Source organism: Lampris incognitus, chromosome 13 (assembly GCF_029633865.1).
Source record: "Lampris incognitus isolate fLamInc1 chromosome 13, fLamInc1.hap2, whole genome shotgun sequence".
In the NCBI taxonomy this organism is placed as follows: domain Eukaryota; kingdom Metazoa; phylum Chordata; class Actinopteri; order Lampriformes; family Lampridae; genus Lampris; species Lampris incognitus.
In genome coordinates, this window is record NC_079223.1 from 19,556,518 (window position 1) to 19,576,899 (window position 20,382).

The window sequence follows — 20,382 nt, forward strand, 5'->3', positions numbered from 1 at the left end:
ATCACTAAATTGGTAATGATTCAGATTTGGACACAAAGAGCTGCATAGCTTTTTCTGTTGACTTTGATTCACCCGAAGAAATATTACTGTATACTTGAACACATTTCTGTTCGCTAACACAGCCGTGTGTGTCTGTCATTCATTATTGCTCTCTCTCTCTCTCTCTCTCTCTCTCTCTCTCTCTCTCTCTCTCTCTCTCTCTCTCTCTCTCTCTCTCTCTCTCTCTCTCTCGTTTCTTCTCAAGTGCCCTATCGGATGTCTCTCATTTCCCATCCTTTACTAATCTCTTACAATTTCTTTGCCTATCTCCCTGTCTGTCGCTGTCTGTCATTCATTCTTGTCAATCTGTTTTCTTCAATCCTTCCAGAGCATCGATTCTCATTGAAGCGACACTTGATCTCTCAAATACTCCGTTTAATTTTCAATCAACTATCACAATGGAGACCACCAACAGCTACGTGTCAATCCATGGGAAGAACATATCCCACAGTACTCTAGCTTCTTCTGCTGCTGCCCACATGTCCATTGACAAGCTTTTCCCTGCCCTTCTTGAGTGCTTTGGCATCATACTGTGTGGCTATATAGCTGGCAGGTAAGGTTGTAGTTTTGAGTTTAAGGTATGCTGCTGCCAAGGAGGACTATAAGGTCTCTGCAGGACATGAAAAACACTGTCACATTAAAGAAAATGCACAGAAACATGACAAATGTTGAAGCTTGCAAGACATGACAAACGAGTTGTACTGCTCTCTCTCTCCCCCCCCTCTCTAAAAACACTTTCTTTTGTTGTCATTCTTTGATAGGCAGGTGGAGCTTTTAATTTTTTATTGCTTTTTATTCAACATCCGCACTTCAGTTGAATTTCAAGAAATTGGCATTATTAGCAGTGTCAAAAATTAACACCAACCACTAGCTTAAAACCACCTTGTCCTGTATTCATCTGTCCTTTGCATTTCGACTTCTTTTCTTAAAATCAAGTGGGCTGGTAAAATAGTGAAAACTTATCAGTGAGCAACATTGACTGTTATTCAGGTGGAGCAAAACTTATTGAACCATGATTATTACTTGTGCCATAAATCATAGGTTTCATTTTATTGTGCCTTTTATTTTTAGCTTTTGCAAAAGACAACATTTAATATCTCTCCATGACAACCTACAGGGCAGATATCATTACAGCCAGCCAGGCAAAGGGTCTGGGGAACTTTGTGTCGAAGTTTGCCCTACCAGCTCTGCTTTTTAAAAACATGGTACTTCTGGACTTTGGAGATGTCATCTGGGCTTTTCTGTGGAGTGTATTAGTAGCTAAGGTAGGTGTGTAAGGTCATGCTCCCAGGTGTGAGTGTATGCATCAATCCATGCCTGCATCCACATATGATGTGCATAAGCTTGGGTCTATAAAGTTCAGAAATGTAGCTTGACACTACTCCATCTGCTGCAAAAGTAATACATTTTAACACCAATTCCATATTTCACATTTAGCAAATGATATGAAACGACAGTAAAATAGGGGGGAATCTTGGCTGTGTTCCAGTCAAGAGTCTGTTGTCCATCCATCCGTCCATTATCCAAGCCTGAGCTGGTTTGTAGCCAAGCCTTGAGGGAGTATTTAAGTATTTAAGACAAGATTAAGTGAAAGCACAGATCATAGTTTTTAAAGTGATTTATAAGATAAAAAAGTTCCATTCTTTGAAAGTGTTCTTTGTTGTAGAAAACATGACTGTACAATTGTCACTGATTTTTCCAGGCTTACATTGCTATCAGAGATCACTGTATAAAAGTTTGTGTATTTCTCTCGTACGTGTATTGTGTTTTTGTACATATGTGTGTCAAGTCAATTTTATTTGTATAGCCCAATATAACAAATTACAAATTTGCTTCAAGGGGCTTTACAGCAACACAACATCCTGTCCTTAGACCCTCGCATCGGATAAGGAACAACTTGTGTGTGTGTGTGTGTGTGTGTGTGTTTTCTACATTGTTTGGATTTCTCTACATATTTGATGTATGTGTTTACATGACCATACATTTGTGTGCGTGCTCATGCATGTGTGTGTGTGTGTTTTTTTTGAGATGATATGTATGCTTGTGTCTAATCTCTCTCTCCCTCCCACTCCTTCTTCCTCTCAATGTGTGTAGGTGACAGTGTTTGTGTTGGTGTGTGTGCTCACACTAATAGTTGCCAGCCCAGACAGCAGATACAGTAAGGCTGGCCTGTATGCTATCTTTGCTACGCAGAGCAACGACTTTGCCTTGGGATACCCTATAGGTGAGATAAAGATGTACGTGCAAATTGTTTGTGAACAGCAGAGAGAAAGTGCATATATTAGGCCCTGGTCTAGTGAAGGTTTTCCACATGTAGTAACATATACAGAACTGTTACCACTTGGAAAAATAGTACCATAACTCATTTGTTGATGGAGAATAGGGGACGGCATCGTTCAGTCTGAACAAAATGTAAACCTTGACTGTTTGCTTTAGTTAATATGTGATATTGAGTGTTTATAAATGAGTTTAAATAATTAAGATTTGAGTATGCACATGCATTCATTTTTTATGTAATATCATTTATCGAGGTTGAAAATGATTGTAGGAAAGATTATGTTAACAATATAATTCTTATGGACAGGTATTAGCCAGATATCGTTTCAATAATTGTGACTAATAGGAAGGAAGAGAGGAAGAGACTGCAAAATCGGACACTTTTTCAGAGAACAGGTGTTTTCTTTGGTTGTTTGGTGTCCATTGATCATTTCCCCTATAATATTTGATTTTATAACATGTAGTATATTGTATATAATTACTGTCACAAAGGACCGCCATGTAAACTTCGACATTAGAGTGAGTCACATATACTTTTTCAGATTTACTATGGTTGAAAGCGATCACAACTACCATTTACATATGATTGTTTTGCAGCTAACATCATGTAAGAACATATTCCTAGCATTTCACTTGCAGCGGGAGAAATACTACACGTTTAATCTACTAATATACATTTAATCTGTTTAGCTGCCTTCACTACAGTATTTAGCACGTCTTACTTGGGATCTTGGTCAATACACACACTTGTGCATGTGTATATGCTGTCTGTCAAGAGTTTGGGGATGCTGCCTTTAAAAAAAAACCTCCAAGTTTTTGGGTGGCACGGTGCCGCAGTGGTTAGCACAGTCACCTCACAACAAGAAGGTCCTGGGTTCGAACCCTGGGGTTGTCCAACTTTGGGGGTCGTCCCAGGTCATCCTCTGTGTGGAGTTTGCATGTTCTCCCCATGTCTGCGTGGGTATCCTCTTGGTGCTCTGGTTTCCTCCCACAGTCCAAAGACATGTAGGTCAGGTGAATTGGCCATACTAAATTGTCCCTAGGTGTGAATGTGTCGGCCCTGTGATGGACTGGCGGCCTGTCCAAGGTGTCTCTCCGCCTGCTGCCCAATGACTGCTGGGATAGGCTCCAGCATCCCGCGATCCCAATTGGGATAAGCAGCTTGGATAATGGATGGAAATTCCAAGTAATGTTTTTTTTTAACTTTTAAATGAAGTAAGAAACCTCTGTCATGGTGTTAACTACTGCCATCTCTGAAGGCAGTAGTTAACCATTTAAAGAAATCTTTGGTTTCTTAGCTATTTGCTGTGTAGAACTTGCTGTTTATCTTTGCAAATGTACAATACTGAATGAACAACTGGCAAAACTACTATTTCGAGTCTACTATCGACTTATGGTATTCCCCATCCATTTTATATCCATCCATTTTATACCCTTATTGTGATGTCGGCACTCATCAGTGGCCACCTTTCAGGTGTTTAAACTGCCTTTGGGACAAAAGATTTGCAGTATGTAGTTTTAACTATAGTTGGGGAAAGAGAACACTGTTAAATCATTATTAGGGCAAAACTTATTCTTTATACCATGGTGGACTCTTTGGTGAACACGAAACTGAATGTTGCATGAATGTACCGTAAGCATGAGTAAATACGTGTTTTATGTTAACAAACTCTTTTGCAGGCATTTTTTCTATTTAATTGAAAAGTAACAGAAAATGAAACGTTACTCAGGAAATTTTTAAAAAAAAGGCAAGGTTTCCCCATACTTTTTTTTGGATCCCCACCCCCTTTTTTTTCTCCCAAATTGTACTTGGACAATTACCCTATTTTCCAAGCCATTTCAGTTGCTGCTCCATCTCCTCTGCCGAGCCGAGGAGGGCTGCAGACTACCACATGCCTCCTCCGATACATGTGGAGTCGCCAGCTGCTTCTTTTTGCCTGACAGTGAGGAGTTTCACCAGGGGGACATAGCGTGTGGGAGGATCACACTATTCCCCCAGTTCCCCCTCCCCCCTGAACAGGCGCCCTGACCAACCAGAGGAGGTGCTAGTGCAGCGACCAGAACACATACCCACATCCGGCTTCCCACCCACAGACACTGCTAATTGTTATTTGTAGGGACGCCTGACCAAGCTAGAGGTAACACGGGGATTCGAACCAGAGCTCCCCTTGTTGGTAGAAAAAGGAATAGACCGCTACGCCACCCGGACGTGGTTTCCCCAGACTTTTGACGAAGTGTATATACAGTGGTATCATAGGTGTGACACTGTCTCTTCATACACACCCACACAGACTCTTGCACATGGGTCATAAATATGGGCAAAAACACAAATTTTAGTATGCTCCCTCTCTTACACACTCTAGGTGATACTGTATGTCGGACGACCTGTCATGCGTGTGCGCACACACCTTAGTCCCTCTCTCTGTCTCTCTTCTCTCTCCAGTTGATGCTTTGTATAGGACCACAAATCCAGAGTATCTCCAGTATATTTATCTAGTAGCTCCAGTCTCTCTTATGTTCCTCAATCCTATTGGCTTCGCTCTGTGTGAGGTCCAGAGGTGGAGGCAGGCCAGCCAACCACAGCACAGTACGTTTGGCATCCTGGGAGTTGTAATCTTACAGGTACTATATTGTCTCTGTATTTGTTTACTTTTCTATGTGAAGTGTAAAGGGGATTGATTGGTAAGCTATTGAATCTTAATTAATGTCTCCTCTGAGATGATGACTCTCTTTTATTTATTTATTTATTAGTCCCCCCCCCTTTTCCCCCACTTGTACCTGGCCAATCACCCCGCTCTTCGAGCTGTCCCGGTCGCTGCTCCACCTCCTCTGCCGATCCGGGGAGGGCTGCAGACTACCACATGCCTCCTCCGATACATGTGGAGTCTCCAGCCGCTTCTTTTCACATGACAGTGAGGAGTTTTGCTAGGAGGATGTAGCGCGTGGGAGGACCACGCTATTCCCCAGTCCCCCCACCCCCTCCCGAACAGGTGCCCCAACTGTCCAGAGGAGGCGCTAGAGCAGCGACCAGGACACGTACCCACATCCAGCTTCCCACCCGCAGGACGGCAAATTGTGTCTGTACAGACGCCCGACCAAGCCGGAGGCAACACGGGGATTGGAACCAGAGATCCCCGTGTTGGTAGGCAATGGAATAGACCACTATGCTACCCGGACGCCCCATGACTCTCTTATAGACATTATCATGAATCAGTTTTAACATTCTGTACTGTTGCTTGGTATGGTAATTTCACTCTGGTCAATCAAAACACTCGGTAGCCACATGAAGATGGCTAGTAAGATTTCAGGGAGGAGTCAAGCCCAGCTTACCGACCTTTATAATGGGCTGGTGTTCAGAAAGGCTACTTCCATTCTGGAGTGCCAAGATCATCCCCTTTGGTCAGAGTTTGAATGGTTACCCTCACATCGTCGGTTGAGGGTGCCCAGTATGAGGACTAGGTGATATAAGGTCTCCTTTGTCCCTGCTGCCATTCAGTTGTTAAATGGCAGGTAGTATTTTACTGTTGTCTGGAGATTGCTTTTTGCACAGATTGCATACGTGACTTCTGCACTTTGACTTTGATATTGAAAGAACTCCTTTAAATCTCTTTGCCCACTACATCCTGTTGTTTGTTGTTGTCCATCAGTGCTTTGGTATTTTGTGTGTTTTTGTATACTCTGGCTGCAAACCAGTTTCCCTGTTAGGGACAATAAAGATACGTTGAACTTTGCAGGGCAATGTTTCTGGTATTCTGGGAGTCATGGTCTTGCAGACTAAGTCAGGTGTTTTTTTTTGTAAATAATAACAAATTAAGGGTAAAATAGAGCTATTGCCTCACAGTGTGAGGTCAAGACTGGCCATTTTTTACCTGTGTTAGACTAGTTATGCATACCATCCTGACAGGTCACCGAAATGTCTTCACCTCTGCCTTCCGTTTAGGTAGCTCCCAAGAAGTTAGTGAATTATTCTTTCTATTTCTTCTCTCTGCTGTCATTCTTTCTCTTTTTCTTTCCTTCTATCCTTCTCTTTTGCTCTTCACTTTTCTCTGTCTTTAACTCACTGTCTGTTCCGATCAGTGTGCTTTATTGTCAAGAATGTGACATTACCAGTTTTACCACAAAGGCCCTAATAAACCTGGAACAAAGAAAGGAAGAGAGGATTGTTTCAAATAACAGGAAGAGAATGCAAACACAGATGTTTAAGTAATGATAAATGCAATAACATTTAAAAAAAGTTGCAGTTTGAATGAAAAAAAATTAGAGGAAGAAAATAATTGTAGGTTAAAAATTGACTGTGGAGAAGCTTATCCCCCTTGAATTCAAAGCTTACCATTTCTGTCTGTCTCGCTCTCTCTCTTCTTGCAGGTGTTGAAGAACCCTATAGTCTTTATGGTGATGGTGGGGATTGTCGGCCACTTTGCCCTTGGCCAGCGAATTCCTGATGTGCTGTCCGAGTTCATAGATGGCCTGGCTAACTCATTCGGTGGAGCAGCTTTGTTCTACCTTGGCCTCACTATGGTGAGTATGTTTGCCATAGCTCTCTCTTCAATAGAGTTTTTTTTTAGCAACAATAACTGTACTAACGAATGTCCTTTGGGTATTTTGGCTATTTACAGTGGTTATCAATATATAGATGCATTTTGGAAAGTTTTAATTACAGTAACATGAATACATAAGTCGTGTTTAAAAAACAAACGGGAGAGGGCTCAGAAGAGGGCTATCTCCCTGGTTACCTCAGGAGTTGGCATGGCAACGACTGAAAGACAACCAGGCATTCATCAACATCTTTGGAATTTAACTGGTCCTTACCAGTCAGATGTCTTGGCTTGTTTTTATATTCATGAAAGTAAGCATGAAGTTTATTGCTGGAAACCCACTTGGTTTTTCTTTGGCAGGTGGGTCAGCTCAGAAAGCTAAACAGAGACACTGGTGTGGCTCTCATACTGCTTGTCACAGCCAAACTGTAAGTAGGACTAGAAGTGTGTGTGTACGTTTGTGTTTTTGTGCAGCATCTTTCTCAGTCTCTCTCTTTCTCTCTTGTCTGTATCTCTGCATGTCTCACTCACTAAGCTCTCCTAACCTGATCTCTGTATCTGTCACAATATCTGTCTCTCACTTAATTTCTCTATTTTTCGCTTTCACTTTGGACCCTCACCCCCCACCCCCCAGCTTGGTGATGCCATTGGTCTGTAAGGACATGGTGGATATATTGGACATAGGCGTGAACAGTACCAGTGCCAACCACACCAGTTTGTCGAACTTTGCTTTCCTGTATGGAGTTTTCCCAACCGCTCCCAGTGTGGCCATATATGCAACACAATATAATATGGAGCTGGAGGTGGTGAGTGCCATTAATGGTTAAAGTTACTCTTTCAAACATATAAGACCAACTGAAGGCAAAATAGGTATGGCTAAAAGATTACCAAAAGGCCTACAACTCTATAAAGAGCCTGTCCAGCCTTGAACTCAGGCCCTAAAAGAGTGGTCTCCCTACCACTCATGCTTCAGTACTACCTTTAAGAAAATAAGAGAAAAATATTATTCAAGAGGGTTAGGAAGGATTTGTGTTTCAAGATAAGAGCAAATTAGATGTGGAGGAAGGTGTAGGGGTGTGTGAGGCACTTCTCGCAGAGATGAGTTGATGGGAAGTAGCACCACTGTTTGGACTAGAGAAGTAAGGTCAGTTAACTGTTATAGAGCTTAGAAGGAGAAAGATGGAGCCTGGATAGAGCAATGTTTAGTTTGGCACAGGGAACAGAGAGAGTTACGCTTCTGGTAGTAATAAACAGCAGTGAACACAGCTTCTGCAGTGGATTTTACTGCATGTCTTCAAAGCAGGAACCAGCTTTAACTTCACCAAAAGAAACATAGTGTTGTTTTCACCAGGATTACATGATCACATGTCTACGGTGGCTTGCTTGCAAATCCCTGTCTGTTACTCTCCATTTCTTTTTAGGTAACATCAGGGATGGTGATCTGTACATTTCTATCAGCACCAATCATGTATGTGTCAGCATGGTTACTTACAATCCCTCTGATGGACCCCACTCCCCTGGTGACAGAGTTGCAGAATGTTAGCTTTAATATCAGCATCGTTAGCCTCATAGCACTGGTATGTGTGTGTGTTTGTGTGCGTTTGTACACCTTGATGTGTCACCTGTGTTTTTACACATATCTTCATGTCAGCTATGTTTTTGATATGGTACATGGCTTCAGTCAAGTTGAGAGGAAATTTGATGAGGGAATAATGAAGCTTATTAATGACGTTCAGTCAGTAAGAGCTACCTTTACTTGCTCTCCTTCCCCATGTTCACCAGTAGTCACTTGTTTTCTCTTAAGCAACCATACTCCCCTGCCACATGATCTTTGATGTGGCCAATTGTGTTTATGGGTTTCTGTGTCTTTTTTTCTTTTTATTGGTTTGCCCTGTCATATGTTAGGTTGTGATACCTTGTTTGGTAGCAATTTCATTGTTTATGGTTGCGTACTAATGAGTACAGTAAGGAAACTTGTTTATCTGTGAAATCTAGGTGTGGACCATAGCAGTGATGCTGCTCAGTAAGAAGTTTAACAGACTCCCTCATCTGTTTGCCTTGAACCTCTTCCTGGCTCAGGTTAGTCTCTGGTCAACATTCAATAGATTTAAATCTCAATTTATTTATTTATTCAAGTGACATACAGTAAGAGTCCCCCCCCCCCCAAGAACTTCTCCTTAATAGGGGTGGTTGAGGCTAATTTGATTTTTCAACTCCCATCTCATGTGGATCTTCGTGTGGATGGTCGATGTTTACATGGAGCATAATATATCAATAGACAAATGGTGACATCTTATTTAAATAAACTAGTTGTGAAGCAGCGCCTGCTCTCTCTCTGTTTCTATCGTTCTGTCTCTAGTTTCTGGTGTGTGTGAGTATGATACTGTGGAACTTTGTGGTGAAGCAGGACAATCTGCTGGGCCGAGTTCTCACCTTTACCCTGCTCTACGGATCTCTATACAGCACATACATATGGACAGGTGTGTTTGTGTGTGCATAGGGAACACTGTTATCACTGCTTGTCAAAAGGGCTAACTTTTATCACCTGTTGTATAAAGTCAGTGAGTATACGTGTATGTGTATGACTTAGCATATGTGTGTGTTTGTGTGGGTGAGGATATTTTGCATAAACTTTTGTTAAATAAGCTTTTGACACAAACCTAAATTAGTGATAAACTGTTTCTTGCATGTTTGCAGAGGACTCGTATGTGTGAGTGTATATTTGAGTGCGTGCTGAAGCCTTATAACCCCTATTTGCTTTTCTCAAGCAGGCTGTTTTATTAAACAAGATTACTAGATTAAGCTCTACACGAGTGTATGTGTCTATTTTCAGGGTTGATTTCCCTCTGTTTGGCCCTGACCAACAGAGATGACCTGCTGAGGCTGAGGCCAGGAGTCTTCATGCTGGTGGGCTGGGGGTAGGTTAGCACCATCCAACACATCAGGTCGTTTTCTGTAGATCCATATGGCCCATCCTGGTACTCAGTGGGTACAGCTAACTGGTTAGCATTGCTACCTCTCTCTCTCTCTCTCTCTCTGTTCTCAGTTAATGGTATTTCACGGTCCTTTGAAAATTCAACAGCGTAAGGTAGTACAACAGTGTCATTATATAATCCTTTATTGTCTGTGATAGGTTAGGAATAAGGACAGTGAAAAAAGTAAGCATAAGTGTATATTTTTTTTTGTTAGATAGTTCATGCAGCTCATAAATTTCAAGCTGAAATCAAACTGAGTTGAACAAAATAATGCACTAAGACAACATAAAATATTTGGAACTGCTGAAGTCAAATTTAATCTTCACCGGTATCCAATGGAATCCCACCAGAGCTTCCTCTTGTGTCTCCCCTACCCAACTGTCCTTGATATTTACTGTTTTTGTTATTTTTTCCCCCAAAGATTTTTATTTTGTTTTGTTAGATTGACAACATTGGTTGATTTACAATGTGGTATACTGTGTTGGTTTGTGTGTAGGGTTCCATTTGTGATGGTAGGAGGTCTTCTGATTGTAGGAGAGAGGACAACCAACACTGTAGACTCTGCCTTCTTCTATGGCAGGGCTCAGGTTTGAAACCCCCTGTTACAATTTTAACTGCAGCCTCCATCCTTACTTTTAACTCTTACATTTTTATTGCTTTCTTAATGTTTTAACTCTTCTTACATAGTGACGCTTTTATCCTTATATGAACAAAAGGGAGGTCTGAGTAAAATACAATTATTATATTATATGCTTATTCTTTTAAGTTCTGCTCACATTTGTTCTGCTCAGGTCTGTTCTCTGTCCTGCCCCGTCACTTTTTTGTTACTTAAGCATTTACTTGAACTTTTAACTTTTAGGTGTTTTGTTTTTATTAATTTCCATGTCTGGAGATATTGGAGAGAAACATGCAAACATATCCTATAAGTTCTATGATGTAAAGAAATCTGGTTTGCATAGTTTTGGACAGTAGGCCCTGTTTATATTGTTTTTTGTTCGTTTGTTTTTATAGCCACAGTGACTTGATTTTTATGTTCACCTTACTTCTCTTCTCCTAGATAATAAGCACATCAGTGGTGTTGGCAGTTAGCTTGGTACTTGGTGCCATATCATTGATGGGTCTTAGCCAGGGAGTCAGGGAGCAGAGACACTACCAAGCCCTGGATAGAACCTCTGTAACAGGCCTCACTGAGGAGCTTAGGACCCCTTGTGGCCTGGATGATCATCAACAAACTCAGCAGCAACAGATGGGAAATTCATCTGATGGCAGCTTCAACTCTGGTACAGTACTGACTGTCTTCCACTGGATGTGTAACATCTTGATTTCACAACACTAAACTTACCGTGTAGGAGAGTTTACTGCTATTTATATTACCTGTTTGTAATTATTAGTTTTTTCTTACTTTCAAGTTAGATAGATCTATATAATCTTATGCACATGGATAGATGTTAGATGCTCTTGAGTTTTTCTTTATACTTGTTTAATGTTGAATGAAAATGTATTTGTACCCTTTTGTCTTTATGTTGAGCATTTCATCAATATAAATTCCTAGTATGTGCAACCTTGGCTGCAATTGTTGGTGTGTTCTATTACATTTCTCCACTGTTGATTTAGTGACAGTTTAGTCACAGCCACTGGGATTTGTCAGTAGTACGTCGGATGCTGTCTCACACGGGATTTGAACCTGCATCTTGTGGGAGATGGAACGTCTCCCTGTTCACTACCCCAACCCGCTGTCCTAATATGCAAAGAAGTAGATGCCATTTTGTGATTTCATACAACAGCGGTATTGTGTTTGTTTCCCTGTGCCAGATCTCCATAGCTGCTCTCCTCTACAGACCATACCTGACATGATAGCCAGCACACAGAGAGACCATGCACACAGTTCAGGTAACAGACACTTGCACAAAACCAGTCACACAGACATTCACAGTCAGAAACAGACTTCCCCAGGGGCAGAAATTTGTCATTAGAAAATTGAGCTCTGCTTACCAACAAACGACCAGCTGCTACCAAATGGAAAAAATCTTTAAGTTTAAAAAAAAAGATTAACCCAACTTGTAGTTACATTAAACATATTCAAATTTTAGCACATAAATAGTCCCACACCCATCATCTGGCATTTGTGTTTTGCACGAAAAAAAACAAAAACAAACCCTACAATATTTTATATTCTATTTAGTCCTACTCCAGTGTAATTTTCGATAGCATATCCGGTGAGGTCCGTAAACATTCAGTTTTTGATTGTCTTTGTGTTCAACCCGAACATTTAAGTTAATACCGAACAGACCAACTTGAGATCACCAACATAATATTTATTGTTTAGTGTGCACCACATGGGTGTATTGCATTGCACTGAGAGATGTTGCTTGAATCATTTCTCGTTGGTTGTGTTGCTGTTTCTCTCCAGGCCACACTGAGGTGCTGTGTGATGGCCAGCAACAGAATTCTACCTCCCCAGACCAGCCCCTGAACCTTCCCCAGCCAGGCCTTCAGGCCGAAGATGACAGACAGACAGTTAGACATGTGCTGCTGTGTCTGTTGCTAATCGTTAGCCTACTTGCGGTAAGAAAGTAATATGCCATAGTGAGAGAGCTAGATGGATGGACAGACGGACAGACAGACAGACAAAGTAAAGATAGATTAATGGTCCTGTGAGAATGCGAGTGACATGATGGAGTGTAGGCGCCTGTGTGTTTGTCTGTGCTAAATGCCATGCTAATGTCAGAAATGGTTCAGTCACCACATAAGAAGTGAGGCACACTATGTTATGTCAGGCAAAAAGCAGATACCAAGAACCTGTTAATACTTGATGTGACCAAGGGCAATGTATTGAAAACAGACAAGAAATTATTTAGAGAGGTGTTGATAGTTAAACAGGTGTATTTCCAACGATTTAGTTCTCTCTCACCTTCTGCTTTTCTTCTTTTCTTTCTTGTTTTGTGCCTGTCTCTCTCTGCCCTTGTCTTTGTCATTATCTCTCAGAACCTATCCAGTTGTCTCTGGTGGTTATTCAACAGCGATCCAGGGAGACTTTACCTTGAGCTGCAGTTTTTCTGTGCTGTGGCCAACTATGGACAGGTGAGTATGTGTGAAATTCATCATGTATGTCCGTGTGCATGTGAATGAGCACGTGTGTGCTCCTAAATGGTATGAACATGTCGGCTCAGAATTTATTTAAAGTGCATTTTTACATTAGAAGTTACTCAACACATTGAACATCGAAAGGAGAAAATAGTCAAGACCAAATAAATTATAACTACACAAATGCAACGCTAACAATCAAGAAGTCTTTGGTCCAAACGAATAAGGTCAAGTAAAAAACTGGGAAAAAAAAATTGGAGTCTCGACTTGAATGCCGCCCAATGACTGCTGGGATTGGCTCCAGCATCCCTGGGACCCTGAGCAGGATAAGCGGTTTGGATAATAGATGTATGGATGGATGGACTGACTTGAATGTTTTGAGTGATTTATTCTCTTTAATTGACATGGGAAGCACTTTTTAGAGGTAATGGGCTTGAGGGGCTAATGCTCTTAACCCAGCTGGCATCCTATTAAACCTGATTGATGAATAGCCCGCCTCTTTGGAGTGAAGGGTGTGCACTAGGGAGTATGGTGTGATAAGATCAGTCAAATAAACTGGCACCAGAATATGTAGAGCTTTATAGTTTAGGGGGAGTACCATTTTAAAATCAGCTCTAACTTGTATTGGTATCCAGTGTTGGGAGGCCAAAATGGGTGTCGTGTTAGCAAATCTAGCGGATATATTTAATAATTCTGACTACAGCAATTTCAACCATCTGAAGAATTTTAGTGGCTGACTATCCAATAGATCAAGAGCAAATGACTAGCTCAGATAACCCCTTGTGTTGTCTGTTTGTTTGTGTGCGTGTATGTCTACAACTCATTTCTCGTTCCATCTCGATATTTTCTGTTTGAATCAAACCTTCTCTCTCAAAATATCTCCCTCTCAAAATCTTTCTCTCCCCATCAGGGCTTCATCTCCTTTGGAGTTTTTGGTCTGGACAGACATCTCATCATCCTACCTTTCAAGAATAGGTAAGCATAGGCCTTTGGATGATCAGCAGATAACAGAGACCTTCCATCTTGATTTCTAGTCATTAGGTAATTTCAACTATGGTCAAATCCTGAGCTTAATGCTGCTCAATATGAGTCTCTGTCACTGTCTCTATCTTTCTCCTTTCAAAATCCATATTAGTTTCACTGGCATACGCTGAATGATACCAAATGTTGACAAGGTATGTTATATTAACAAAGAAGATAGTGGGGCACCCTAGTGGCTCACTTGATAGAGTGCATACCACATATGGCTAAGTCCTTACCGCAGCGGCCTTGGTTTGAATCCACCCTGGCTCTTTACTGCATGTCATCCCCTCGCTCTCTCTCCCTCTCCTGCCTTTCTTGTCTCTACTGTCACTGTCAAATAAAGGTGAAAAATGCTGGGGGGAAAAAAATAGTTCGGTATGAATGAAATTTCTTTCTCTATTTCTCATTTTGCTTACTCTCAGGTTGCTCAGCCTGTGGCAGGGCAGGAATGGGGAAGAGTTGAGCCCCTCTGTGGTACCAGAGGAAGTCAGACTTACCTGCACCCAGTTTGTCCGCTACCACAAAGAGCAGTGTGTCCAAGACATAGTGCACACACACAGGTAGAGTGTATGTGTGTGTACTTTTGCTTGTGCCTGTATGCATTTCATGTCACAGATTATGATTGTGTCTATTAAATGTTTGCAAATTTATTATTTTTTGCACTTTAAAATGAAAATTGAAAAACATACACATTTCTTTGAAAACAACATGGAAATTGTTGCCTTGAATAATTATTTTTAGTGACCAACTTGAGTACTGTTTTCTGAGGTTTATTTTTTGTAGAAGGAAGGCTTTCCTCTGAGATTTAATCTGCTTGATCAGGGTTTCTTCACTTCGTTTCTAGTTTTCCTGCAGAAATGCAGCCTTAAGGCTTTTGCACAACAAGTCTGAATTTTTAGTCCAAAAATGTTGCACGTTAAAAAACAGATCCAATCTCATACCACTCTGAAAATGTCCTCCGTCTAAAATTTTTTAGGGACAGTTTTGATTTCCTGCATGATTTTGTGTATTTGTCAAAGGAATGTCATAGTATGAAGCGACACTTTTCCTACCGCATATCAAAATGTGTTTGTTCCTACCATAGACATACTGCCACCCACTCTTCAAGACTAACTGAATAGTGGTAATTGGTCTTCTCCTTTTTAACTTGGTTTGAGTATTGCAAATGCATTGAACTGGGCCACTGACATCCTGAAGTAAATTTTGAAGTGATTGGGATAGTTCTGCAGCTTGTATATTGTACCAGCTTGTGAAATTCTCCCTTTTCTTGACACCTTCTCACAAGTGGACGTAGCCTACATAATAGGCCCTTCTTCTTTTTCTTCCTCTTTTGGCTGCTCCCGTTAGGGGTCGCCACAGCGGATCATCTATTTCCATCTCTTCCTGTCCTCTGCATCTTCCTCTATCGCACCAACCATTTGGATGTCATCCCTCACCACATCCATAAACCTCCTGTTTGACCTTCCTTTTTTCTTTCCCTGGCAACTCCATATTTAGCATCCTTCTCCCAATAGACCCAGCATCTCTCCTCCACACATGTCCAAGCCATCTCAGTCTTGCGTCTCTTTGTCTCCAAACCGTCCAACCTGAGCTGTCCCTCTGATATACTCATTCCTAATCCTGTCCATCTTCGTCACTCCCAATGAAAATCTTAGCATCTTCAACTCTGCCACCTCCAGCTCTGCCTCCTTTCTTTTTGTCAGTGCCAACCATCTCCAAACCATATAACATAGCTGGTCTCACTACCATCTTGTAAACCTTCCCTTTAACTCTTGCTGGTATCCTTCTGTCGCAAATCACTCCTCACTCCTGACACTCTTCTCCACCCTGCCTGCACTCTCTTCTTCACCTGTCTTCCACATTCCCCGTTACTTTGAACAGTTGACCCCTTGTATTTAAACTCGTATGCCTTCATCACCTCTACTCCTTGCATCCTCACCATTCCTCTGTCTTCCCTCTCATTCACGCATATGTATTCCATCTTGCTCCTAATGACTTTTCATTTCTGTTTTCTCCAGTGCATACCTCCGCCTCTCTAGGCTCTCCTCAACCTGCACCCTTCTGTCATTACAGATCACAATGTCATCCGCAAACATCATAGTCCACAGAGACTCCTACTTGATCTCGTCTGTCAACCTGTTTATCACGATTACAAATAAGAAATGGCTCAGAGCCAATCCTTGATGTGATCCCACCTCCACCTTGAACCCATCCATCACTCATACCACAAACCTCACCACTGTCACACTGCCCTCATACATATCCTGCACCACTCTTACATACTTCACTACCACTCCTGACTTTCTCATACAATACCACACCACCTCTCCCTGCACCCTGACATATGCTTCCTCTAAATCCACAAAAACACAATGTAACTCCTTCTGACCTTCTCTATACTTCTCCATCAATACTCTCATGGCCAACATTGCATCTGTAGTGCCCTTTCTTGGCATGAAACCATACTGCTGCTTGCTAATCACCACCTCTCCTTTTAACTTAGCCTCTACTACTCTTTCCCATAACTTCATGCTGTGGCAGATCAACTTTATACCTCTGTAGTTACTACAGTTCTGCACATCACTCTTATTCTTGAAAATTGGTACCAGCACACTTCTCCCCTCTTTAGACATTCTCTCACTTTCCAAGATTGTGTTAAACAATCTAGTAAAAACTTCACTGCCATCTCCCCTAAACACCTCCATGCCTCCACAGGTATGTCATCTGGACCAACTGCCTTTCCACTCTTCATAGCTGCCCTCACTTTATCCTTGCTAATCCACCGCACTTCCCTTATTCATTATCCCCACATCATCCAACCCTCTCTCTCTATATCTTTCTCTCTCTCTCTCTTGCTCTTCATTCTTGTCATTGGTCTATATCACTCTCTCTCTCTCTCTCTCTCTCGCTGTCTTTATTCATCAGCCCCTCAAAAGTACTCCTTCCACCTTCTCGGCACACAGTCCTCTTGTCAGCACAATTCCATCTCTATCTTTCATCACCCTAACCTGCTGCACATCCTTCCCAGCTTGTTCCCTCTGTCTAGGCAATCAGTACAAGTCCTTTTCTTCTTACTTAGTGTCCAACTTCTCATACAACTTGCCATACACCTTTTCCTTTGCCTTCACCACCTCTCTCTTCATCTTATGCTGCTTCTTCTTGTACTCCTGTCTACTTTCTCTGACTATCCCACTTCTTCTTTGCCAACATGTTCCTCTGTATACTTTCCTTTACTTCCTCATTCCATCACCAAATCTCCTTGTCTTGATGACACACCAAGTACACACACGCCTAGCTGTCTCCCTAGCCACTTCTGCAGTAGTTGCCCAGCCATCTGGCAGCTCTTCACTACCAACCAGTACCTGTCTTAACTCCTCCCTGAACTCCACAAAACAGTCTTCTTCAACTTCTACCATGTGATCCTTGGCTCTGCCTTCACTTTTCTTGATCTCCAAAATCATCCTACAGACAACCATCCGATGCTGCCTAGTTACTTCTCCCCTGTCACCACCTTGCAGTCTCCAATCTCTTTCAGATCACACCTCTTGCTTAAGATATAGTCCACTTGTGTGCACCTTCCTCAAATCTTATACATCACCCTGTGTTCCTCCCGCATCTTGAAATATGTATTCACCACAGCCATTTCCATCCTTTTTGCAAAATCCACCACTATCTATCTTTCCACATTCCTTTCCTCAACACCATACCTACCCATCACCTCTGTTCCGTTCACCAACATGCCCATTAAAGTCCATTCCAATCAGCACTCTCTCCTTCTTGGGTACACTCTTCACCACTTCATCCACCTCACTCCAGAATTCTTCTTTCTCTTCCATCTCGCACCCAACTTGCAGGGCATATGCACTGACAACATTCATCATCACACCTTCGATTTATAGCTTCATATGCATCACTCTGTCCATCACACTCTTCATTTCCAACACACACTTGACGTACTCTTCCTTCAGGATTACCCCTACCCCATTTCTACTCCCATCTACACCATGGTAGAAGAGTTTGAACCCACCTCCAATGCTCCTGGCCTTACTCCCCTTCCACCTGGTATCTTGCACACACAGTATATATACCTTCCTTTTCTCCATCATATCAGCCAGCTCTCTCCCTTTACCAGTCATATTGCCAACATTCAAAGTTCTGACTTTCAACCTCCACTCCTATGCTTCCTCCTTTCTGGCTGCCTCTGGGCATGCCTTCCCCCTCTCATTCAACCAGCATTAGCATAGTTTCCACCAGCACCCTGCTGGCCAACAGTACTGGTGGCGGTCGTTGGTAACCCAGGCCTCGACCGATCCAGTATGGAAATCTGATTTCTGATCCACATATTTGATTTGGCAAAGGTTTTTACGCTGGATGCCCTTGCTGACGCAACCCTCCCCATTTATCCGGGCTTGAGACCTGCACTAAGAATTGACTGGCTTGTGCATCCCCAGTGGCTGGGTTAGCCTACTAATAGGCCCTATTCTGTTTTTGTTTTTTGTTTTTTTTGTTTATTTTTTTTCCCTCTGAAGTGAGAACCAAATTCATCCTCAATATTTAAGGACTAATTTTTTGTTTCATATTGTGAATTCTCATTTTAGGACATCAGACTCAGTGTGCAAGGTCTCAGTGAGTAACACATTTTTCGGATAATAGATTTTAAAAAAAAACACGGGAAAAATTCCGACTTGGTGTCAAAAGGCTTTTAGTGTCTCTACTTATAATAACTCCCTGCCCCTGAAATGTCACTGCTGATTCTTGATGTTGTTCAGTAGACAAAATGTGCACCACTACTAATGCTAAACTCTGTGTTCTACTGCCTCCCCCTGGATGATTATAGATTCTGCTGGTGCGTGTGCTCTTATACCTCCCCCTCTTTTAAATATTCTGTCCTCTTTTTCATTTTATCTCTTTCTCTCATCCTTTTCCCTTGTTTTCCATTGTTGTTTTTTTTTTCATTGCTCCCTCCTATTTCGTCCTCCTCTCTGCATCCTCTTTTCTTCCACTTCCTTCTCCCTCCCTCCTTTCCTCCTCTTTCTATATCACCCCCTAGTGGCTCAGGGGAGAGTGTGAGCACTCCAACAGGTGAATCCTTCCTCTGATAATAACAGGTGTGGAGGAAACGGGTGTGGAGGAGAGGAGGGAGTAGGACGTAGAAATGTGAATGGAGTTTGGAGACTCGGTCAGAGCCAATGTTCAGCTCCAACTTCAGAACAAAGGCAGAGACCACACAGAGTTGATACCCAGCACGTCCATGAACAAATCAACCACGAGTCTTGCAACCAGCACCAAGCTCACCAATTGTACAACAGAGTCCAGCGCCAACTTCAAAGTTCCCATCCTTTGCTGTCCCACCTCCAGCCTGGAAATGAGCGACAAGCTTTGGTTACAAACTCAGACCTTCCAGAGGATCAAGCCTCACTGAGTTTTTCAAGCAGCCAGCTTCAACTTAACCAAGCTGAGAGCAATCAAATTCAGCCTATGCACTGGCAAACACCGTCACTGCGGCCTCACGACCAAACTGTCACCTCTCTCTTACAACAACCCACAAACCAGCAAGCCTCAGACCGTGCCCTTAGCTCGTCTTATCCTCATTGCCAGTCCTGTTTGGAAGGTCCATTTCGAGGTAGCGACATGGTGACCTGGTTAATTGGGCAGGGCCTTTGCGAGGACCGTCATGAGGCCCAACTTTATGGTAGGCAGCTTCAGCATGGAGGGCTACTACACCATCTAACGCATCAGCACAGCTTTAAGGATGACCCCACCCTGCTGTACTACTTTACCCAGCAAAGAGGGTCTGGGAATTGATGAGGGGATGGGACAGGATGAAGTGGGTAGTGGTGGTCTTGAAATGTGAGAGAGGATGAGGGCAGTGGGGGGAGGGAATGCAGGGTATATTGGAATCCTTTTTTTTCCCTCCCCCACTAGCAAAATCCTCCCAGCTTTGTCTGTGGTTGGCAACTTCCAGCAACAAGTGCTGTAAACAATTCTAGTGTTTTGTTTTATTGCAATCACATCCCTGCATTTTCATAGCACACGAAAGATAAAACTATTTTCCAAGGAGAAGATGCGCTCTGTGAACCCACACAGTCTTGTGTTAATGTAAATCAACACTGGTCATGTTCTGAAAGCTCATGGACTAATGTGGAAACTGCTGATCTGCTTCATGATGAACTTGCTGCTGGCCAAACAGAAGGTCACACATATCACAAAGTCCAGCATGTGCCATTCAAAACTTCTGCGTCACAGTTGTTCTCATCAACACCACATATGGGGTGTAGGTGTTGCAGTCCTGCTCGGGTGTTAAGTAGGACGATGAAAGATAGGTCTGCTTACTAGTAGCCAATAAAGTGCAAGTTTGTTTTTTGTTTTCCAGATATGAGTGAAGCGATTTTTTTTTTTTCCCCTCATATGCAGATGGTCAACCACAACAACTGTCTGTGTCAACCGCT

The 20,382-nt window shown here is 42.3% G+C and overlaps 1 protein-coding gene across 1 annotated transcript; it reads left to right on the top strand.

Moving 5' to 3' along the window:
* Window positions 1-437: 437 nt before the first annotated feature.
* Window positions 438-19,065, top strand: gpr155b (G protein-coupled receptor 155b). The gene is made up of 19 exons (XM_056292121.1): window positions 438-592; window positions 1,157-1,304; window positions 2,134-2,263; window positions 4,760-4,938; window positions 6,682-6,834; window positions 7,212-7,279; window positions 7,486-7,657; window positions 8,273-8,428; window positions 8,847-8,930; window positions 9,211-9,331; window positions 9,685-9,769; window positions 10,323-10,413; window positions 10,884-11,106; window positions 11,639-11,716; window positions 12,237-12,391; window positions 12,812-12,907; window positions 13,821-13,885; window positions 14,356-14,493; window positions 18,984-19,065. The coding sequence occupies exons 1-19, from the start codon at window positions 438-440 to the stop codon at window positions 19,030-19,032; spliced, it is 2,346 nt and encodes a 781-aa protein (XP_056148096.1). The 3' UTR covers window positions 19,033-19,065.
* The last annotated feature ends 1,317 nt before the right edge of the window (window positions 19,066-20,382 follow it).